The following is a 24,565-nucleotide window of genomic DNA, read 5'->3' on the forward strand; positions in this document are numbered from 1 at the left end:
AAAAAAAAAAAAAAGAGCAAGAAAGAAAATGAAACTTTCCTTGAGTGAAGCCATGACTCCCTCTTAGATTAGCATTTGAGGAATGAATGGTGCCCAGCTGGATGAAGCAGTAACAGTATCTGTCCTCACAGCTTCACCACATCCATGACATATGAACAAACATCAAGTCTACAGCTCTTCTCACCAGATGCTTGGCTGTGAAGAGAAACAGCCAGATTCCAGTCCCATAGGAATTGGAAAGGACTCTAGACAAGATGGTCAGAAGGCCTGGCTTTATAATTTTAAAAACCATCTGATTATGGACAAGTCACTTACTATTTTTCAACCTCAGTTTTACATTCTGTGTAATGAGACCACACATTTGCCCTGCCTCTATCACAGGAGTTGATGTTGGGATCAAATGAGATAATGCATGTAAACAGTAATATACCATGAAAATAACACAAATATTATTAGTATTAACCTTCTCCCCCTCAAATAGTGCTAAAACAAAGGCTGCTGCTTAAAGCAGCTCATCATCACCCTTGCGCCACTCTGATATTCAAAGCCCCTTCTTCAAGCTTCATAGATCAGTTTCCCAGATGACTAGGAGGTAGGATACTGGCAGAAAAAAACTAGGCACTTCTTCCTTCTAGGACTTTAAGTAGCTGGCCCCCTATTTTAGTGAATTTGGATTGCTACATCCTATCGATCAATTTCAGACTTCTAGTAAGATGCTGGCAGCATTTAAGTCTGATTTTGGAAGGATATATAATGGGGGTTTTTATTATTCTTGCCCACCCAACTTTGGGTAAGACCAAAGAGGAAGTGCTATTGACCACTCTTATAATTTGTATGCTTTATAAAATGATTTTTTCCATTTCCCCAATGCCCTCTTTTTCTTCTATTCATGATTTCAATTTTGCCAAAAACATATCAAGGGAATGAGAAAATTACCTCTAATTCTTGTTGTCTGTTCTGAGACTGTCACAATAAATCACTATTCTGTAATGGAAACATCTACAACAGGCTCCCTAGGAGTGCTCCCGACACTCCTTTCTCTCTGCCTGACAGTTTTACCACCACTACTACTGCACTCTGGTGAGCCCATCAGGCTCACAGCCAGATTTTTGGGTGTCTCACCACTGCCAGCCCCAAGGGAATGAGAGAGACCTCACCAGGATATTTGAGGAAAAAAGTTCTAAGGCCCAAGGAAGCCTCGGGACTAGCTGTTTGGAATACACCAGAGGTATGACTTAGTGCAACAATTTCCAAACGCATCTGATCTCAGGAGTCTCCTGAGATCATACTTTAATGCATATTAAAAGTATGAATTCTGGCTCTAGACCCACCCAATCAATCTCCAAGGCTGGGCCCAACAATACCTTTTTAATAGCAGCAATCAAGTTCATTCTTATGGTTAGGCAACTTTGGGAATGATTTTTTTCCACTGATGAACAGAAAAAATCCAGAGATTAACAGTCTTAAGACCTAATAGGTTTGTGACTTCATTAACGGCAATGATGGTCTCTTTACCTATTAAAAAAAAATTGGATTGAGGGTGATGGTAAATTACAACAGTATCTGTGACTTTAGCTTCCCTTAAAGGCAAGATCTAATCAGATTACCTATGTGAAATTTTGCAGACTATTCAATTTACAGATGTGGTCAGTGCCTTGGGTTTGGGTGGCAGTCTTTTCCCATCTCCAGTATGCCTAATCCTATGTCAAGTGCACAGTGAGGATCATGAGAAGGGAGATGAGAGGCCTATCATCTCTGTGAAACCTGCCCTTTGTTGGTGAAGATGGGCAGCAGCACTCACAGTCGCAGAACTGAGCCCCAGGAGCAGCCGACACAGAGCTCCCTGTGAGCATGCTTGGATGGAATAGCTGGCACGCACCACCAGGTGCATGGCCATTGTCTCCAGCTTCCTAATGAATCCATGCATGGCCTACAGGAACAGCTCATCTACCAGGGGACACCTCCTTGCCACCTGCATCCACACTTCCTCCTCCAGCGTGTTCCTGACTCAGTAGTGACTCATAGGCAAGCACTGCAGCTTATGCATCATCCCTCCGGGACCCCTGCTGCTCACCCTTTCCTGATCTTAATTCACCTCGTTTCAGTTCAGATTTTTGCATATTGGCTTTTCAGATCACTGAGCATATTTTTAATGAGATGATGGACAAACACACACAACACTTTAATATCAAAGTATTCCCATATATGTTTTTAAAAAAACTAAATCTCTGGGTTTATTATAATTTATCTGTAGCACTATTTCATACTCTCTCTATAAAATCTCCTTTCTTCAGCATGTCTTATTTCCCCTTTTACAGGGTCCTAGTGGACAGAGATCGTGTCTTACACAAAGAAGCTAACAAATATAAGCATTTCCTATGCAGGACACACTATTCAAGGAAGAACAAACAAAAGGACACATAGAGGAAAGTCAGGGGTGCTGACACAGCAAGCTTTGACTTGTCAACTCAGCCTCAATTCTTGTCCATATACCCAGAAACAACTGCTTTTTCTCTCCACTGAAGGCCCGAAAGTCTGAATGATTTATGCAGTTCTACAAAGGACAACCTGGTCCCAACTCCCCAGGTTATTTCAGTAGCCTGCTATCTTCTTTGTATTTTTCAGTCTCTCTGTAGTTTTGTTGTCTTTGGAATTGCAGGTTTCCAAATTTAATAATTCTTTAATTCTTTCCCATTGCTACCCTCAAACTTCACCAAAATCATACATGCCTGAAACTTTAAAAAAGCATTATTTTTGGTCTCTGCAGCTGGTGCTATGAGGCTCTTTGGTGGTGAAAAGCCTGACACAGTGCTCAGTATAAAGCGATAATAGCTACCACAGCTACCCAATATTCTCCAAAATTGCCTGAGCAAGTTGAAATCCAAAGCTGGTGACTAAGAAGTTTTTTATCATCTTTTCCATCTGAACTGGGGTCCAAACACACAGGCTAGACCTAAGCTTTCAGAGGCCAGGGACACCAGCAAGTCTGAGACTCAGTTATGGCTTGTGTATTCCGGCCCTTGGAAGTGCCAGCACTGAGTTCAACTGTTTTCCTGATATCTCCAAGACTTGTCAAAGCAACAGGAAAGTCCTTTGGTAGGTCAATTCTCCAAGCAATGACACCTACCAGCTCATCGCCCCGACCCTCACCCAGGCACTTCTTTATTTCACTGCGAACACAGGACTTCTTTTTGGAAATATCATGAAGTATACATGGATACTAGAGGAATGATACTCTGAGAACAGGGCCTAGCTCCAGTGGGGTGGCTCTGGAGAAGACAAAAAAGATGGTAAAAAAAGAGACCTTCTTCAGAGGTTGTCCACGGATCCGACAGGGAATAACCCACTGCTGGATTAAGGAACAGCAAAGTCAGGCATTATCCTCCACTGATTTGACCCAAACATGTACTCGACAAGGGTTCAGGTGAAAAGCTTTGATAAAAATCTGTCAACAAAAGCAGAGGCTATGAGAAACACAAGTTTGGATGGAGTACGGGATTCAGGGATGAACATTCAGACAAGAAAGCGTCAGGTTTGTTCTTGAAGAGAACATAAAGAATGCATCAACTTCTCATGCCTCAGGTAGGAATCAGAAATTTGGGCTACATTCAGCTAGGCAGTTCTTCCGTTGGTATTAGCTTGACTCACTCATATGTCTGCAATCAGCTGAAAGTTGATGGGCTGTCAGACAGGAAGACACAGGTAAGTGGGCCCTTTTCTTTTGTCATGCAGCAGGATAGTCCAGGCTTGCTCACCTGGCGGTAGTTGCAAGGTTCCCAAGAACAGCAAAAGAGGACAAGCCCCATGCACAAGAACTTTTCAAGTCTCTGCTTGTGTCACATTTGTTGGGCTACTGGCTAAATCAAATCACACAGCCAACTCCAGATTCAAGGGAAAAAGATGGCACCTCTTGATGAGAAGGGAAGTGTTTGTGGCCATTTTTTGCAATCTACACAAACTATAAACTCCAGAGATCTAATTTTGGGACTTATGCAAAATCTATCATTTAGGCAAGGGTGGAAATAGGAAGTACTCCTTCCTGAGAAAGCAGTATCTCTTATTTCTTGAAAGCATCCATAGCGGCAGTCTAGTCAGGCCAAAAGCTGTATGTTCCACAACCCCCATGTCCTAGAATGGAAGAACTGGGATGGCAGAAACAATTAATGGTAAGTGAAGCACAAAGCCAGAAAAGACTGAGTGAAGTTTGTGGGGGAACTGGTCCACATTCAAAGTATAATGAGACGACGTTATTTCCCTCTTAAATTCCTTCTCATTCTTTTATACATGCATTATTGCTTTCTCCTCTTTTTCCCTCTCTTCTCCTTCATGTGTGTATTTTAAGCATTTATCCAAGGCACCCGATGACAATCTAACCAGAGTGCAGAGGGAGGCAGGGCTCTGTGTGTGGCACCAACTTGTGGAAAGTCCAGGACAGGGTCTTGAGAGAGAAGAGCCCTTAATGTCTAAGACTCAGATGCTGACATGTGCAACAGAAATGAAAAAAGCAGTTTACGTTCTCAGGATGGAAAAGGAAATACCACTTAGACAGCTTTTCAAAAAGGTATACTCGCTTTTGCTTTGTCCTAGCCACTCAAGTATTGTCATTCAGAACAACAAATTGAAGTCATTTCTGTGATTGTCCCAGAGGTCACTGTCACTGAGCTCACCAAAGGCCTTTTGATTTTAGTGTAACAACGGTCATTGACTAGTGACTGGAAAGTGATGCGGATAAAAGGTATATTTTGACTTGAAGCTATCTTCCCTTGTCAGCAGAAGGCCTTCTTCTGCTAGTAGTAATAAATTCTTCTAAGTATAGCACAGGAGGTGTAGAAAAGCATATTGTAGGCATAGACAGTTTCTGGAGATTAGCAGTCCAGGGCTAAGTCTCTTTCAGAATTGGAAATAGAGTTCTGGTTCTGCTAAGGAGGAGGCTGGGCAGAATAAACGCTATGGTTGAGAAACTCTGAATGTAGGAATGTTCTCACACATTCTTGCTTTCTTCCTAAGTTTCTCAAACTAGTTAGATGGGCACAGAGGTTTGAAATCAGCCTCTCTTAAAGGCTGCCTCCCATCCCTTGCCAAAGCAGAGATGAGCAAATCTTCCAAGGTGATGGCCAGAGAAGGTCCTGGGCCTGCTTGCTCTTGGATTTGTGTCTTGTCCCTGTAGTCCATGTCTGATTTCTAGTCATCCAGAGAAATGTTGACAACATCAGACCACAAGGGACATCCTGGTTGGAAAGTCATTCTAGGAAAGAGCAGAAAGAACACAACATGAAGCCACGTGCTAAAGAAAAGAACCAATAACAGATGGTTCACTGGGCAAAGTCCACAACCCATTCAGTGCCAGGCACCCCTGACTCTCAGAACCTGTCATTAGACCTGTGATGGTTGATCCTAATATGCAGTAGAGGCTAAAGCCAACATACACAGGCTTAGTTCCTTAGCCACAAAATAACTTCTCACTCCCTTAAGGATAACTACGTTTACAGCTCCACAACAGCAAGTGTAGTTGGTATACCATAAACCTGAAATCGCCTGAAAGTTTCTTCCCTACTCATAGTACTTTGGTTACTGTATTTTTTTTATTTAAAGAAAAATAAAATACACTGAATTCCTTTAGAAGGGCTAATAATTGTGTCAAAACCTTTTTCTGTTCATATTCCTTCTCCTCATACTAAACATTAATGAAAATGCTCAGCTTGGATTCATAAAAAACAGAATGGTGGGGAGGCAGGGTAATTGAGGAGGGGCAGAAGCAGTTGTGCTTAGAGAGTAGTCTCCAAAGCATGGGGGTCAGAGGCACCTGGTACCCACAGTGGATATTTGTGATCGTCCCCCACGTTTCTCTGAGGTCCAGGGCTCCCGTTTTGGGGCTGAGGGATGTAGTAGGCAGCTCTTACAAAAGAGACAATGAACTGGGCAGGGACCAAGGGATTTCCTTCGCATATATGACAATACAGTTTACACTCAATAAAACGTCAAAGGAGAACAGACATGAGTTGTCCTTTGCAAACAGCAGTGGCTCTTAACCTTTTCTGGGCTGTGGATTCTCGGAAATCCGATGCAAGTTACAAACTCTTGCCCCAAGCAGGGCTGGGAAGGAATACACATAGAAGCATGCACTGAAGATGTGCGCCGACCTCAGAAGCCCACCACCTGGCCGGTGGTGGTGATGGCTCCCGGAATCGCTGATGCTAAGCGCTTCTGAGTTGGTTACCTAATGCTCCGTGTTAAACCATCTACACGCCTACTACTTTCTGCCTGTTTTTCACCTCTCCCGGCGCATGCTTCCTTCCTTCATCTGGCCCTGGACAGAATGAGGTTGAAAAAGCGACCGGGCCTAACATCCACCTTCAAACTCCCTTGGGCAGGCCCCGGCGGCCTCTCCAGGCAGGGGCCTCCCGCCTCGCCACCTCCCCGGCCCGGGACAGCAAGCCTGCCCGCCCCGCCCCGGCGCCTCCCGCTCAGCCCCTCCGAGGAGGGCTGCAGACGCGGCCTCACGGTTTTCTTGGCGGGCTCCTTTTTCCTCCTCTTCTCCGAGTTGCTGTGGTAGGGCAGGTCGCGGCCGCGGTAGGAAGGGCCGCGGGTCAGCTCCAGCTCGCTGTAGGGCGGCAGCGCGTCGTCGGACGCGTCCTCCTGGTCGTCCTGGGACGAGCTCGCCTTGTAGGTGCCGGGCGGCGACCACGCGTAGTAGGAGGCGCTGCGCGGGCCGAGCTGCGCGCTCCGCTTGGACGGCGTCTCCAGGCTCCCGCCGCGGCTGGCGCCCTCGGGCCGCGGCTGCCGCTCCCGCGTGCCGCCCAGGTACGAGTGGTCGTACTTGGGCGCGGTGCCCGGCGTGCGGCTCACCAGCCGCGGCAGGAGCGCGTCCTCGGCCGGTCTGCGGCGCGCGGGGCTGAAGGCCCAGCCGCGGTCGGCGTCGGTCAGGGGCTCGCGGCTGCGGCTGCGCTGGCCGTAGTACTCCTCCAGGGAGTCGTCCTGGTAGAAGCCGCCGTGCGCCCGCGACTCCGAGCGCTCGAAGCGGCTCCCGCCCCGCGCCTCGTGGCTGTTGCCGTCGCCCCGCCGGGGCCGCTGGCCATAGGAGTCAGCGAAGGCCGCCAGCTCATCCATGGAGACGGCCGGCACCCCCGTGGCGAAGTTCTTCCGCGACAGCATCTCAGACTTGGAGCGCGGCTGGCTGCGGGCAGAGGAGGATGGGGTCAGACGGCCCGTCCCTCCCCCAAGCTTGAGGCCGCGAGTTCGAGGCTGAGGTCCGAGAGCACCCATCGTCTCCTGGGGCCGCGCTCAGGAGACCTCGGCCCCAGCCTCAGCTCTGCTCCAGGCTGGATGAAGCATTCCCGGCTCCTCTCATACCCCAGAACGTCAAGTGGGGACAACCGGGTCTATCTCACTCTTGTACCAAGCATCAAAATGGGGTTGTGTGGATAGAAATATTGTGTCCTATAGAATACCGACACACCGTGGGGCTGCCTTCTGGTCATTATGTTGTGACCTCTGGTCGACAGCCACACGTCTCACTCCACCCTCAAAGCCAGCGCAGGTGTCAGTACAACGGTTGTGGTCCCAGGAGCCCCTGTAATGTGTGGTGACACACAGAGAGGCCTTTTCCCCCATCAGAGCTGAGGGCCAAGTTACCTACTGGGACAGGAGGGGAGAGGGACCCTTGCAATTTGTAAAGGAAAGACAGTATCTACTGTCTTTTAAGGCAAAGGACAGATGAGTAGTGAAGGTGCTATTTAGGGGGATGGCAAATCTTAGCCTCCCACAATTGTTGGTCACATTACCTGGGTAAGTGCCTTAGCACCTGGAAGTTTCTATTTTTCCAGCTTAAAATGGGGACATTAATAGTAGCTGCCCTTTAGAGTTATGAGAATTAAATGCAAGAGAAGTGTTTGGCATTTTACCTTTCATATACTAAACGATCAAAAATGAGAGAGATGGCCAGGCACAATGACTCACACCTGTAACTCCAGCACTTTGGGAGGCTGAGGTGGGCAGATCCCTTGAGCTCAGGAGTTCGAGACCAGCCTGGGCAACATGGCAAAACTCTGTCTCTACCCATCCCCCTCAAAAAAGATGGAGATGATGGGTGGGATTTTTTAGAAGTTATAGGATAAAATATATGAGAAGGGCAGAGACATGTTAAGGTTCATTAAAGGGTCTAGGGGACCCATTTCAAAGGTCTTGAATAATTACTTCTACACATGTTGTCACAAGTGTTTCCTGTCTTGACAAATGTGAGATATTCAATATCCTGTAGAAAGAGAGATGTGTCAGGATAACCTGGAATGGGATGCAACTGGATGGCATCTTCCTTGCCTCCCATCTACCCTGCCTTCCAGCTCCTGCCCCCTCATACCCAGACCAGACCTGCCCCTCACAGCCATCACCTGTGCCTGAAGCTCTCCCGATCCTCTTTGTTATATTCCATGGCTGAGGGCCCGCGGCTTGCCCCACTGCTGCCTCCCATGACACCTGACCAGTAGTCAGGATTGCTCTCCAAGTCCCCAGACACTGGGAACTGCTTGCTTCTCATCTGATGGAAAGACTGGCGGAAATTGCTGTCCTCGTCATGTAAGGAGCTGAGTTCTGAGATGGTGTTGTTATCTGCAGGGACAAAACCAGGCATGATAGAGCTTTCTATGTGTTACTCTGTGTTAGACAGGAAGAGAATCCTGTTAAGGGCTGAGACCGTAGGTTCTAGGAAACTCCTGCCTCATTCCTGTCCAGGGTGGGTTGTAAACCTGAACTAGTGGTGTTTGTATTCTTAGCTCAGCAGGAATTGGCTCCAGTTTGAAGCCTACTTGCTTACGGGAGGTTCCTACATGTTTTGTTCTTGGAATAGGAGAACAAGTTTGTTATTGTTGCACCTAAGGCAGGCTTTCCAGAACTCAGGCTCTCTGTTGCTGGCCTCCTCCTTGTACATCATCATCCTTGTTCAAATGTTTTCTTCTTCCTTTATAATTCTGTGATGAGCTGTGTTGATCCCAGGCATGTTAAGTCAAAAGCAGAAAAAGGGAGACAGAAGCACAGATCACAGCATCTTCCTTACTGCTGGCCCAGTCCTAAGATGGGCCTTCAGAGCCAATCCTGCCACATGCCATAGAGGCACCACATTCTGGCCTCCTTTGGCTGTGCTCCTCCCCACAGAGCAAGAAGTCCACAGAGTAGTTGAACAGTCAAGGGGAAACATGTTCCTCGTGTCCATATACCCCCTGCCTAGCCCATGCTCATCTAGGAACCTGGAAGATGCTGCCCAACTAGAACTAAGTCTACTTCCAGGACCTGGGCAGACCTCTTCCCCTCCCCCAAAAAAGTTTTCCAGGGGTATGTGGCCATGAGTGGTTAGGCCAGCAGTTTGGAGGTGTAGGAAGAAAAGTAGAGGGGGCTGTACTTACACCTGTGGGCCTCTATTTATACTCTGGCCCTAGCCCAAAACTGGGGGTATCTAGTCACAGCTTTCTCATTTCCCGAAGTGGCCTAAGTAGCTTTTTGCAAAAGTGCTTGTGAATACGGACCAGAATCACAGTCTGGAAAGGAAAAAATAAACAAAAACTCAACTATTTATTTATAAAACTTTGAAATGTATTGAATTTCATTGTACAAAAACTAAATCTACCAAATCTATTTGTAATGTAACTGAATCCATTTGTTTTCTAAAATCCTTTAATTAGAACTTCAAAATATTATCAAAAATAACATTTACCAAATTTCAGGCCTAGCTGTTGAGTGAGAGGTAGGCCAAGATAAGATTTGGAAATGTGTGCCTCAGATTCCCTCAACTTTCCCCCCTCGCTATCCCCAAGAGTACTTGGAGGACAAGGGATTTTTCCACAAAGATGAGGGAGGGCCTCCCAACACAGCCACCTAGTTGTTTCACCAGGGACACAGCATTTACCATGAATGCCATTCAGATGAATCATGCCATCAGTTGATTTTTAATTATAATTTAACTTTTAACTTTTTCTTCCATCTAAAAAGAAGGGACTATGCCTAACTTAAGGAAAATAACTCAGATACTATTAATAAAATCTAGAACTTTCCCTTTCTCATGATCCACCTGAATTCCAGTACACAAAGAAGAGGCCTTTAAAATGCACCAAATGAGCCTACTGAAAAATTGCGTCATTGGCTCAGAACTTTCCTTAAACTTCAGGGAATGCTTGACCTTTTTCATTTCTCTAGATAGTGAGGACGATCTATGTTTCACTATACACAGTGATGGATTGCCTAAGTTGTATGTTGTGCTAAAATTTCTGCCAAATTGAACATGAACATCGACCTGTCCCTATCTCACAAACATCCATAATGTAACTCTAGGATAGGGATAAGCAAACTTCTTTTTGTAAAGGGCCAGAGAGTAAATATTTTAGGTTTTGCAAGTCATATCGACACAACCATTCAATTCTGCCACTGTAGCATGAAAGCAGGCATAGATGCAACGTAAGTAAACTGGCATGGCTATATTCCAGTAACCTTTATTTATAAAAATACGAAGTGGGTCTGGGCATGGTGGCTCATGTCCATAATCCCAGCACTTTGTGGGACCAAATGAGGGAGGACTGCTTGAGCCCAGGAGTCTGAGACCAGCCTGGGCAACATGGTGAGATCTTCATCTCTATAAAAAAAAATAAAACAATTAGTTGTGCGTCATGGCACACGCCTGTGGTCCCAGCTACTGGGGAGGCTGAGGTGGGAGGATCCCTTGAGCTGAGGAAGTCGAGGCTGCAGTAAGCTGTGTTGTATTCCAGCCTAGGTAACAGAGAAAGACCTTGTCTCAAAAAAAAAAAAAGAAGTGAAACATATTTGGCCCAGGAGATATAGTTTGCTGAGCCCTACTCTAGGACTTCCCATACTAAAAACATCCCCAAAACAATTCCCCATTTAGAAGGGCAAAGCAAACGAGGACCATACTGGCTAGCAAATTCACGAGCCTGGACCTCAAACTCAATTCTTACAGAGCCTATTACTCTCCTGCCCCAACCTGAAGCCATGAGATCCATTTTATAATGAAATTTCAAGATTGCCCACTTCCATGATCCACCCCATAGTTTACTCTGTTTTTCAGAAATAGGATCTCTCAAAATAAACAGTATTCCTACTTTATCTCTATGTAGTTATTGTAAAATTAACTTGTAGGTTTCAGGAGATGAGGGTTCCAGTTCTGGCACTGGTACTGAGTACTGGTACTTGTTACTTTTCCTCTCTGCCTTAGTGAGGGGATGGATTCAACAACCTCAGAGTGTCTTCCAGCGCTAGCATTCTAAAGTCCTATTAGCTAGAAGGCTGTGGCCTCTGAACAGAAACTGCTGTTACAGCCACGGAGCCATCCACAGTTTGCTCAAGAGTTTCTTGTGGAAAGAGCACAGGACTGGGAATCAGAAGAGTTGGAATCTAGTCCTAATTGTCACCGCATCCCTAGGCTTCTGTTTCCTCATCTGTACACTACAAAGGTTGACCTAGGCCATGTCTAAGACCCTCTTGGACTGTAAGGATCCATTACCTTATAACCAGTAAGCCCATAGAGACTATTTTAATCAAGTACAGAGACAGGAGACATCGCCTAAACCAGAATTGATCCTTTAGTTTTAACCTTAGCTGTTAATTTTTTCCCTGAGCTGTGAGATTCGCAGATTTCCTGCACAGACTCCTCTGTGGTCCCTGACTCACTCTCTCTGGCCCCTTACAGGGATCCATGACAACATTGTTACAACTAGCTTGTCAAGTGCAGTGACATCTGCATTCCTGACATTCCAATCTGGAAATGGTCTTTTTATAGTCGGTGTGGTGGGAGGAGACAGCAATGGATACAACGCAGACAGGATGAATTTAGAATTGCAAACTGGGTGGAATATGTTGTCCTTAATCTGAATAAAGCTCCTCTAGTCTGGGACTGTTTCCCCAACAATTCCGTCAAGTCTCTCGTTAGTTCCAAGAAGAGGAGTTAAAGAGAGAGCGTAATGACCTCACTTCCATACCCGCCAGCACCCTCTGATAATCAGCTTGTCCACACGGGACCTGCTTGTGTTGTCTCCCATGATAGATGGTAATTTGGAATCCACCCCAAGAATCAGCTGTGTCAACTACAAAGTATCCAAGGGCTGGGGGTGAGTTAAGGGTTGGGGCCCTGCCACCTCAGACTTAGTATTCAAAACGTTCTTTTGACAAGAGGAGCGGCCTCTTTGCTTGCCCCTTAACCTCTGTTGTTTGGCATCTTCGAGGAGCGACAACCTCTTTTTTCCAGGTTTATGTGCCAGACTTGTTCTTTCACTTTCAGGAGGCCTCCATGCAGTGAGTTGATGGTTGGATTGTCCAAGGCTAGGGCCCTTCACATTGGAAAAACTGATACTCAAGCTTCTACATCTTAGGACATTACTTTGAATATATTCTAAAGGGAGTAGAAGGGAGACTGTTTTAATAAAGCATTCCAAACCCCAGGATAACACAGCCCCAGAAATACTGACTGCCCATTGAGAGAACCAACATAAACCAAAGTGCTACAGAATTGCTCTACTCTTCCCACCAGAAGACCTTTTTTTTTTCCCTCTGTGTACTGAGAGCTACTTTCTTCAGTAGTGTCACCAGCACCCCTGCTAGTTCTAAGCCTGTAAGCTCAGGGCTGCCCAAGTTTGGTGAGCCCCAAGTCCCCTTTACATACTAACTCCTGCATAACGCACAGATCACAGAAAACTAACAGATGCTCACATCTGCCTCTCATCCTTCTGGCTGGATCAAACTGAGCCAGCTCCTTCTCAACATAGTACAGGACCTTCATGGAGTCTCTTTCTTTGTCAGCCTGGATCCGGTAACCTTTGCGAACTGTTGAGAAAAGCACAAGAAGGTGAGCTGAAAAAGGAAAATATCAGGGAAAGGAGGCCTCCATTTATTTTACCAAGTAGAAAATAGGGTTTCCAATTATAACAATCTTATTGAAATCGCCCAGAAATAACAATCTATATTTATACATATGGGACTATATCTGTTATCCCCTTTATCAGATGGTGCCACTGGAATGGAGGACCTAAAGGTCAACAACAAAATTCCATTACAGTCCATTTTTAGTCATTTATTAACCTCTGCTTCCTATCTTTCTACCTCCTATAGCTCCACTTAGCGCTCATCTTCTCAATGCTTTTGAGTGCCATTGGAGGAGTGTATTCACACTAAAAAAAGACCACTTTCTAGGTTGAGGACATGCGTCACTCTACCATCTGAGGATCACACCTTCACTTTGTGGGAGCACAGGTAACTTTAAAAACATCAAGGACCTTGACAAGTTGGCCTGAAAGCTTTGGGTTGCCTGGAAGATGGTACAAAAATTCCTTAAACTGAGTTGTGTATAAGAGCTAATGTTAATTTCTAGACCATACACATAGTAGTACAAAACAAAATTCCAACTATGTGGACTTTTAATTATGGTTCCATTTTATTTCTTTAGCATTTTCCTTTTAGGAAAAGGAATGCTGTATTTTAGACATGATTAATTCGACCTGCTGCTATGCGGTTACAAGCAGCTGTTATTTTCGGGGCTTAATAAAAAACAAAACTAATACAGGCGCGAGAACATCTCCTACATCCCTGTCACTCATATTGTCAGAGACAAAGGCTGTTTAAGCCCCATATCACTTAAGCATGAGTCTAGCCCAATACCAGCCCCCAGAGTGATTGATACCAGCGGGCCTAATGCACAGATAAGAGAAAGAAGAAAAAAACGAGAGAAGGGAATGATGGGATGGATGCAGAACAATAATGGTGATTAGACAGCACTCACTGGGCACTAAAAATGTGCTAGGTACTTGCTAAATGCTTTACATGGACATTTGTTCCTCAGAACCACCTAAAACAGTACCGTGATCAGCCACATTTTATATTTGAGAAAATTTGGGGTCAGAGGGGTTTCATAACTTGCCAAGGAAAAATTTAGCAGTGCCAGGGCTGGAACCATGTAGTCTGATGGAAGCTTAAACATATTAGAGCATCTTGCCTCTCTAGAGTCTAGGAAGAGAGGTAGTAAGAAGAGACAGGTGAGAAAGATAAGGAAGGAAAGCCCAGAGTAAGAAATGCTTTAACTATACCATGGGTTGTATGGTCTGCAGCGTGGTCCTATCTCCCAGCTGTTCAAGACCTTTTAACGGGGTATAAGCTAGTGACCTAATGCCAACATTTCCTGTTCCCAAAGTGGGGCAAACACCATAAAGAAACCACATGACTACATGTAAATCCAGTGAAAACCCTGTTGTGTAGTGTCTGGCCATGTTACCCTGACGGCGGACAAAGCCCTCCCACACAAGCTATTTACATGGAAGATTAAAATATAAAATTCCATAGCACTCTAATTGTAGCCCAAGCACTAAAAACAGAAGTCACCCACACACCCATTTGCAGGTGCACTGGTTTTCTATATGAGAATATACTGGGCAGTCCACATTCATCTCAAATTGTGGAATTACTAAGAAAAAAAATTAATGAATCTCAGCACACACTTTTTAGTGGCACTTTCTCCCAGGAGTTAAATCCATAATCCTTGCATGGAAGCAATTATTAGCAGAAATAATTTTATTTATCAAGCTAAACATTCTTCCATCTCTACAGAGGCATTTACAGAGTCATTCAGACAGTTCAATTAAAATGCAATTATCCCATGGAACTGCAATGTCTGTTCTGGAGGCAGTTATGTCTGATGGATGAGGCTCCGGCCTGGGAAGCAGGGAATGGGGCATCTTGTAGCATGCTGTGCAATTTGTTGAGGGACTCAAACAAATGATGACCTATCTAGGACTCAGTTTTCATGTCTATAAAATGCAATGAATACTTCCCAACCTTTAAATAATCTCTTAACGATGAGAGGACAACTAAGACCAAATCAGTGGAGCACTTTGAGTTCTCTATAATTATCAGGAGCAGCTCAAATGCTGCCTCAGCCAAAGGGCTTTCTTTGATTCTCACAGCTTGAAAAGTTCTGTTTCTCCCTCTCTAACTTACAAATCATTCAATTTGAATTTTATTATGTTCCTTAATATATTCTAGTTTGTTTAAGTTATCTGTATAAATGTCTAATCTTCTCAAAGATTCCTGAAGGAAAAGAATCCTTATGGTTCTGGATCTCCATGTGCCTAAAACCATGCTTTACACATAGTGGGGAACTTAAAAAATGTTTGTTGCATGCTTCCAGCCTGGGAATTGGGGCAGGGTTAATGGTTTCTTTGAAAAGTTTATTTTCAGTAGAGTTTTTCTCTCTAGACTGCAAACTTCCTGAGGACAAGGACTAGGTCTCTGTTCACTTCTGTATCCCCAGCACCTAGCATAGAGCCTGGCACATGTAGACATTTGAAAGATATGTGTGTGTAATGAATGAAGGAATGAGTGAATGAATGAGGAGAAACTGGGAATAGAAACCATATTATAAGAGATTACAGTGTATAGCAGATGAGGCCATATGGGTGGTTTATTGGAGAATTTTGATCAGGAAGGGAAAGGCTTGGATCATAGCAAAGTTTAGGTAAGTATCATGATTATTGTTACTATTGTTAATTATTTTTTAAGTGAGGAAAACTAGCTTGTCTGTAGGCATTATGGAAAGGGCCTACTCTACCTGCAGCTATGGTTTTATCCAGGTGTTCTAATATGTGAAGCACTGTTACGGTATTTGAGTAATACTGAGCTAGAGGTCATGGGAGATGGGGCCCACAAAGTTGTTGCTGTATGGAACAATGTACCAGCTGTGCACTGGCGGAGAGAGATGGCCGGTGTGAGATGCCTGCTACCCTGAGCAACAGCTGGAGAATCCTCAGTTAATTGCCACTTGGACTAGAGCATAGTTTTCTATGTCATTATAACAAATTACACTCCTCATTATGATACAGATTTGATTGTGTATGCATAGGTTATCATGTCTCTGAAAAGTTACAGTAACCATTTATAGCCTCAAATGAAGATGATAGTTTTGCCTTCAGTACTGGCATTATAAAGAGACTCCACTGTACCAGATACTTTCAGCCTTGACTTCTTAGTCACAGCAGCCCATGACTTCAGAAATCTAAATTCCTCTAATTTGTCCAAAAAAAAAAAAAAAAAAAGACGGAAGCAAAGTTTTGATCTTTTGACTTCAGGAATATCATCCATTTGGTTTTAGTAGCTAAAAACCTAGGCAATTCTTTCTCGCTTTAATAAGTATTGGACTTTTTAAAAAATGGCAAGCTACAAGTTCAAATACACTAAACTATTCTCTGAACCTGGTAGAATCGGGCTCTATGTCACATACATTCTGAGGAGGATAAGAAACACCAGAAAACCTTTTCTGGTCCCTCCTCTCCAAGGATGAGGTTTTCCTTTCTGAGCTGGCATCCTGAATCAATCTTTTCATATACTGCCTTGTATTACTTATTTTATTTCTACTTACAAGCCCACAGCAACCACCTGCTAGACTGTAAATTCCTTGAGGGCAGATAAAATTTGTAGGCATTCATTAAATTTTTCTTGATTTGAAAGCAAATAGCAATGGTGTCAGATTGATTTTTATCTGTAATTTGTCTGAAGATCAGAGAACTCTCTGGGGTATGTGGTAATGTTTTAATAAGAAATATCCTAGACTATTGGCCAAAGTTCAGCATATTTGGAAAATGACTTTTTTCCTAGTGATGTTTCGGTTTAGGATCAATGGATGATTTATCTGTTTTCAAGTTCAGTCTGCCCCAAGTCCTCTGGTTGGTGTGGTTCTTCATACTTCACCTCCTCTAATTTATTAGCCTTGCCAACTTTGATTTTACTGGAGAGGGTATATGGGGATATTCACTTTGATGCTAAACTACAATTTAAAAAATTCTTATTGTTAAAGGATTTTTGCTGATACTTTTGACCCCATTAAGTCTTAGGCAGTTTTCAGCTAAGTTCCCCATTACAGCCAAAATCCAACTTATCAAACTTGCAAAAGAAGTCTCTGAGGCAGATACTCATGGATATAGCCTTGTTCTGCATGTCCTATCTTAATAAGCTAAGTAAAGCTGTTTATGGATGATAGAACAGCTGCCAGATTCCACCCCCAAGGTGACAGCAGCTCAGCTGTGGGAGAAGTGATTCTTAAAATTTGCATATTCTCTGTATACATACAGTAGGCATATATATAGATACACATCCTTATTAATTTTGAAAATGACATTTCAAAACTCTACTTGCCTACTCAATTCTTTTGCATGAAGAATGGGTGGAGGCCAGGTAGATGTGGAAATAAAATGGATTAGAGTGAAGCAGAGTAGATGTGGAAGGACCAGGTGGGAGATAATTCTGTTAAGCAAGGTGGGGGTAATGGCAGCAAGGTCTAGGGCAGTTTCAGTAGAGACGGAAGAGAAGAAACCAACCTAAGATTATTTTGAGTTACAATCTAAAGGACTTGGTGACCAATTGGATGAGGGAAGTGGGGGAGAAGGAAGGGATAAGGATGAAGTCTCTGCTTCTGGTTTGGGCTAAAAGGTGGACAACAGTGCTATCAACTGAGATAAGATATGTAGACGCTGATTTGAAGTGAAGCAGCAGCAGATTAATTCAATTTCCTAGGGGCTAAGGTTGAAATGCCTACAAAACACCCAGGTGGCGATGTCCAGAAGACAGCTGGATATGTGATATTGAGGAGCAAAAGAGAGGCTGGAGATAATGATCAGAAATCATCAGCATATAGATGATGATTGAAGCCATAGGAGTGAATAAGATTTCCCAGGGAGAGGACCTCAAACAAAACAGGAATATCTGGAGGTGGTATAGTGGAATAACGGCTAGCATGCACAGAGATAGGTAGGAAAAATGACCAAGTACAGTGCTGAGAACAGCAAAGGAAGATGAGTGCCTCAGAGTGGCAGATGCTTTTGAGAAGTCAAGGGAGGTAATGATTGAAAAGCATCCATTACATCTAGCAATCAGACAATCTTAGCAAGAGCTGGTTTCTGGAGTGGTGAAAGCAATGGCAAGATGGAAGGGAGCCGGGGAGTTGGTGAGAGCAGAGGGAAAGGAGATATTTAATAGTCAAAACTCTTTCAAGGATTTTGGCTGTGAAGAAGAGTAAAGGGATAGGAAAGCAACTTCCAAGGACCACAGGTTTTTGTGAATTGTTGTATTTTAATGGGAGAGATTTTAGCATATATTGAATGCTGATAGGAAGGAGTCACTAAAGAAGAAAAGAATGGAGATGTGAGGTGGGAACAGGGTGGATTGTGGGTACTCGACAAAGAGAGAGCCTTGACAAAGCTGAAAGGGACGATCCAGAGCAGCACAGGGGCAGGCAGTCTTCTTGCATGGTAACAAAGAAGGTCTCAAGTTGCTGCCATGAAGAACAGGAGAAGGAACTAGAGTGCCTCTTACCTATTCCATTTGGGAACCAACTGGCTACACTACATATAGTTCGTCAAAGACGCCCTTTACAACCACACAGTGTTCAATGGCTACTGTGTACAGATGTAATCTGAAAAATTACTGTTGTGAAATAATTACCCTAAAATTGAAGTAGTATATAAATATAAAATAGGCTAAATTTACATTTTTGTAAATTAACATTTCTTAACATTTTTAATGTTCTTTAAATAATAATCTACATGGAACACTGGCATAAGCCACCTTTGCTAAAGGAGGATTAGCCAAACACCATCACTAATACTCCCCATGGGACCATGAGTACAGAAGTGTGCCTGGTGGGGATCATGAAGAAGTCTGTCCTGGCTCCACTAGCCAGACCGTGACAGCATGGGCCAGACTAGCTGTGGTTGACATTGATTGCTACCCGTTCTCTTTTTCCTTGCTAACAAAACCCTGATCACTTCCAAAGTAAATAAATAGTTGTTCAGTCCTAAGCAGTGAGTCTTAAGTAGTTCAAGCCAATTTTGTTTATGAATGGGCATGAGCCCAATTCTTGCTGATAAAACTAAAAGAAAAAGTCTGCCAGAAAAGTTTTTCCTTACTCTTGAGAAAAGCAGCATAAGGAATAGAATACCATTTTCAATCTCTGAATGTGCTTAATTACCTAGAACTATGCAGTCATCAAGAGATCATGAGGTGAGCCAGCTGAGGAGGACAGGGGATGTGCTCAGGATAACAGAACAAAAGACAGAAGGAACCAGCTCCTTGAGGGCTGCCAGCCAAACTGTTCTATTAACCAACTCTGGAACTACCTTACCTTGACATTCTTGTTATGTGAAATAATATATTTCCTATTTTAAAGACGCTTCTAATTACAATTGGTTAGTGTGGCAGAATGAGACCAAAGTGGTTGAAGTGCAACAAAGAGGAATTGGAAAAAGATTGAAAACAAGAGAGAGCAAGTATGTGCTCTTCTATGAATAAGAACAGTTATGTTAGATAATCCATTAAATAAAACGTAAGGGGAAAAGGATTCTGGTGGGAAGAAAGATTAGAAAAAAGGCAAAGAGTATGAGATAAGTTCCATTAATGTCTCTTTTGCCCACTTCATCTTTCATGGAAATGGACTATATTGTCTTTATCTCTCTAATTCCCTGTGTGTCACTGATCATTAACTTTTACTTCTCAGTCTGTGACTCATTCTGTATCAGATGTCACAATTCTACTAATAGCTCCTAGGAGAGGAAAATACAAATCCTAATTACTCACGGAGAATATCCACTCATTCTACAGTCAGGCACTGGCAGCTCATTAGGTGGGCTAGATACCTTTCCCCACCTCACACTGGAGGCAGTCCAGATACCTCTAGGGAAGAAATGTCTGTTTTACCAACTCCAGCAGCTCATCCACATCTAGGGATTTAAAAATCATCTTCTAAATCTACAGTACATTCAATCCTAGCCTTCACTACCCTGTAATCCTGTTCAAATGCCTCCAGAAGAGCCATATTTTAATGCCCCTCTACCTGCCCACCCTAACCTGCTCCTCCACCTATACTTCCTACCTGCCTATAACCACAAATTAATAGTGCCTCAAATGGGACTAACCTTCACCTAAATCAGCTCTCCTTACCACTTATTCCATTTTTGTCTATGATCTAGACAACTTGGGGTCATCCTCAAGCCTCCCTTTCCTTCATTCCCCAATAACTCATTGTTTCTTTCAAAGTGTCTCTCAGCTTTACCCACACATTTCACTCCCATTGTCTCCATCATAATCTAGATGCTCACATATCTCAATCAATTCAACCATACCTTAGCTCATGGTCTCTGGCTCCACTCTCTCCCACTTGCCACTCCCTTTGCCATGGTGCTACCTCTGCCCTCAGGAGTCTGTCCGCAGTGGCTCTCACATCAAGCCCCACTCTTCTGGAGGGGTTTCAAGGCCCTCCCCAATCTGGCTCCATCATATCCTTCTACCTTCTTCTAATCAATCCGACAAGTTGGACACTGTCACATACTCATACTGTTCTCCCAGCTCTGGGATTTCATCATGCTGACCTTCTCACTTAAGGTGCTCAGCATTCCCTGAATGTGCTTTCCTAAATCCCATTTATTCCTCTAGGCCCAGCTCAAATTTCAACTCCTCCCAGAAGATTCTGTAACCAGTCTGGCTCTTTCTTCTTTGAGCTGATTGTATTTGGCATACTCTTTAGCACTGATTGTCTAATAAAGGTCCATTCTCTCCCTGACCAGGCCATGCTGCTTGTCAGAAAAACCATGTCCTGCACTTCTTGCAGGCCCTCACAGTACTAGTGGACTCCTGAAAAACAACTATTTACTAACTGAACAATCAATATTCAAGGGATACCTTGTCTCTTTTCTTATAGTTTTAGTAATTGAGGAGCCTAAGAAGAAGGCCAGCATCAGCAATGTGCTACGGCCCTTGGGAAGCCTGACATGCACCCCAAAAGATACCTGACATAGCTGGAAGGATCCCATTTCTGTAATGGAGATAACTATTTTCCAAAGACACATCATTGAACTGTTCTGAACAACAAGGAATCGCTGTTGGGGCCCGAGACAAGCATGGGGCAGGGCAGTCTGGAACTACATTTACCACTGTGGCTTCCTCCAGTGGAGTCACTTGGTGCCAAGGGAGGTGGATGCGGCTTGTCCATCAGCATGCCAGATGAGGGGGCTCCTCCCAAAGGGACAGAGGGGATGGAGTAAGGGCCAGGGACACCGGAGACAGAGGGAGGGTACCCGGCCTTTGCTGCTTTCCCTGCTTCATACACTGTGGAGGGAGATCAAGAGCAAGAGAGATTACATCGTCCCACCCTCCACAACCCTCACACCAAAAATTCCTGAGGATGCACTTCAGGGAGCTCCTGTGTGTGTGTATGTGCATGTGTGTGTGTTTGTTCTCCAGAACTGAACCGATTCATCAGAATCACCTTCCCCCACTCCCTCGGACTCCTCCAGCTCCACCAAACGGCAACGACATAAGGAATTACAGTGTTTAGTACCTGGCAACTGAGTAATTAAGCGGTTCTCGGAGCTGTCACGGCAGCATCCCCAGTGACGGCAGCAGCCCACTCTTACCCACACTGGAGGTTGCCTGGGCCCCTCTGGATGCAGCCTAGCACAGGGACCACCCAGGGCTGCTTCAAGGAGGAGCCTGGACCTTCTCTTGAGAAGGAAAGCAAGTAATGGGCTTGCACATGTTCCCTGCTCTGTGATTTCAAAAGCAGAGCAAATACCTGATTCGTCCTAGAAACTGCTTTATTCCTGAAGATAGTAAAGACCTGGCGTACCTTGCTCTTTCAAGATGTGTTTGGTTTATGGCAGGGGTACCAAACTTAATGTCTATATGGGCTTGGCCAGTAAGGTAAAAATGGTGAATCCCCAAATGAGAACTAGGCCCTATTGTGGCCCATGTCATCATGGGAGTAAATAAAACAAATCTGTGGCTGGGTGGGTGCCCAAAGGCCACAGTTTGCACACTCTTCTTATATAAAAAGGAGGTTCTCTGCATGAGAAGGGAATTACCAGAGGAGGTTTCCTCTAGTTTGAATGCGTCAGGGAGAGGAAATAGCCTTACCCCACAACCTCACCATGCCAAACCTGCCCTTCCATTTTATCAATAGTGTCCATGAGAATTCCAAATGCATGGAGTGACAGTTATGGATAAGAAGTGTGGAGAGGTGTATTAAGGTGAGAAGGCAAATGAGAATGATCATCCCTGAGGCCAGGGGTGCCCAGCGGAGAAGAGAGTCTGGAATGACCAATTTTGGGGGTGGAAGGACAGGAAGTGGAAGAGGAACTCTGCACACATAGCTGTTAGGTAGAGGGGTAGACATTTCTCTCGACTGCTCTGTCTCCCCACCGATCCCTTTACTCACAGGCTTGAGGGCAGCAGCAGGAATCTGGGCAGCATGGGCAGCGGACATAGCAGCAGCAACTGTGAGGGCAGCACTGGCACCAGCAGATCCCCACCAGGACGAAGAAGAGGAAGATGCCCAGGAGCACGAGGCCAACAAACACCCACTCTAGAAGGATGTACAAAGAAATCCACACTCGAGGCAGCCCACCTCCAGGGCAGCGTGCACTCTGATTGGCATTCTCCTGTGAAAGGGGGAGAGGAGGAGGAACCTGGGGAAGAAAGCACCTCTTAACAGGAGGCAGAGCCCCAACACTCAAGAGGAACTCTGGGAGTGAGGAGTGCAGACACCCAGTCCCAGGGAATGGAGAAGAGGGAAGAAGGTTATCTATATCATGTTGGGGACATATAATGACCAGCATAAAACAATGTGGGGACTTCAGAGTCCTATACTGCAGAAAGGACTTACACTATTGACTATAGCATCAGAACAAGGATGGGACCAGAGCTGAAAGAATCCTGGCTAGGGGGAGGGAGAACCTTTTCTGCTGGGCTATGAATGGGGGGGTTCTGTGAATACTTATTTTTTGTAGTCAAGTTAATCCTGTCTCTAAATGTCTAAGTCCTGAGGAAAAGGTTTGTATGTCTAGTGGCCTAGATGTAGTTTATGGTTAGGTGGTTCCAGGCCCCTTAGGTATTCACCTGCTTTCCCTGCTGACTGCCTCTAGAACACCTTTCCTGTACTCAGCACCAGTGCTGAGACCGAGACCTTTTGATTCTACTGGGACAATAATCCATGGCTAGAGGAAGCTAGAGACGTGGTCTCCATAGAGAAGACACTGTCCCCATGCACAGAGAATGAGTTTGGTTTGATCACACTCAAGCTGCCCATGCTAGGCAGGCAGCATCACCAAAGGCTCAAGTGGCTCTGAGCTTGGATAAATGGCAAGGCTGACATGTATATCTGGATATGTTTGTTAACTCTGCCTCTTTTCACAGTTTTGCCAGAAGCTGCATGTAAATTCCATTTCATTTGCCCATCCAAAAGATTAAGAGAAAGGAAACAAATTGCAATTGGCTTAGTTAAAAATGACTGTGGCCTTCAGGTGACTTGTCTCAACATCATGCTTTAGAGACTTGGCCATAGGACCCAACTTCCCCCTGGAGGCCTGGGTAGACTGGGGAGAGTCATGCTTTCCTTTAAATGCCAGAAAGACTAAAGCAATTCATTTTGGTTAAAAGTCACCTATCCCAAATCCCTTTACCACGAACCCAAGCATACGTCGTTTTTCTTAAATTTTGATTATTAAATATTCCTTCAATTAAGTGGACATTCAGCTGGGAGCTTGAGAACATGATATTTTTATTACATAACGGGTTGTGTAATAATGGTTAACAAAATGACTTTGTATAGACCATAATTTCCTCAGAGAGGAAACAAACAACATGTTTCCCGAATGTCCCTCCTCACTAATCTTTTTGGAATACATTCAAATTAAACAGGTCAACCTCTCTTCAGTGAGGGAATAAGAAGGCCTTGCCTGGCTAGAATGGCCTGGAGAGCATTCATGCCGAGGACAATCGATAGTTGAAGGCTTTGGCCTAAGCCTTAGTAACAACACAATAATGTAACATAGCCTGAGATGGAAATGTGCTCTTAGGTTTAGATGAGCTGTATGCAGTGGCGGCTACAACTTGGGTCAAGCAGTCAAGGATAAGATTGGAAATTTATATGTGAGAAACAAAAGAATGTTATCTGTGAAAGGATTCTTGGAATCAAAGAGAGGGAAATTTAGTCATATAGGGTCAGATATGAAAAACACAGTAAGTCTTTCTTGAGACTGCGAGATGTAACATCTAGGTTAAAGTACTGCAATATAACATTGTTTGTGTGATGAACAAATGCTTATGAATTGAGGGAATTCTGGATAAGGGGATTACAAAGAGGCATATATTAGTGTCCTTGGGAGCAATATCAGTAAGAAGAATGTCTGCGTTTGGGTTGGCCACCTAACGGAAATGGACTAGAATTCACAGAAGAATAATTAGTGAAGCTCAATGGTGAAGACTCTGGATGTTTTTAAAAACTTGAATTAAGCTAAAAACCAATACCCAGGGATATTTTGTATCTCTGTTGTGATTAGGTAGCTCTTAAAACATTGGCAGAAACCCTCCAAGACAAGACTAAATCACCCCTTTTCCTACTGCTTGAGTTTAGATCTGTTCTCTCCCACAGTTCATTCTTGCTTCTCTGTGTGCGTCCCTCAGTTGTGGACCATAAGGTTGCACCAAACTGATATTGGCTTATCTATGCTAGTGCATTCAACTGAAGATATAAAAAAAGACA

The 24,565-nt window shown here is 44.2% G+C and overlaps 1 protein-coding gene across 5 annotated transcripts in view; it reads right to left on the bottom strand.

Annotated features, from left to right (window-relative positions):
- Positions 1–71: 71 nt before the first annotated feature.
- Positions 72–24,565, bottom strand: part of ILDR2 (immunoglobulin like domain containing receptor 2) — a 60,090-nt gene continuing 35,596 nt past the window's right edge. For 3 of the 5 annotated variants that reach the window (XM_017534070.2, XM_037740485.1, XM_037740484.1), the window contains 6 exons: positions 22,241–22,387; positions 20,956–21,132; positions 12,703–12,816; positions 8,388–8,604; positions 6,502–7,174; positions 72–5,245 (listed from right to left, as the gene is read on the bottom strand). In XM_017534070.2, coding sequence (XP_017389559.1) covers positions 5,210–5,245; positions 6,502–7,174; positions 8,388–8,604; positions 12,703–12,816; positions 20,956–21,132; positions 22,241–22,387 — 1,364 coding nt within the window. In that variant the 3' untranslated portion in view covers positions 72–5,209. The remainder of the gene's footprint in view (positions 5,246–6,501; positions 7,175–8,387; positions 8,605–12,702; positions 12,817–20,955; positions 21,133–22,240; positions 22,388–24,565) is intronic. The other 2 variants (XM_037740486.1, XM_037740487.1) reach the window with 2 other exon arrangements.

The sequence above is a fragment of the Cebus imitator genome, unplaced genomic scaffold (assembly GCF_001604975.1).
Source record: "Cebus imitator isolate Cc_AM_T3 unplaced genomic scaffold, Cebus_imitator-1.0 Scaffold84, whole genome shotgun sequence".
Lineage (NCBI taxonomy): Eukaryota > Metazoa > Chordata > Mammalia > Primates > Cebidae > Cebus > Cebus imitator.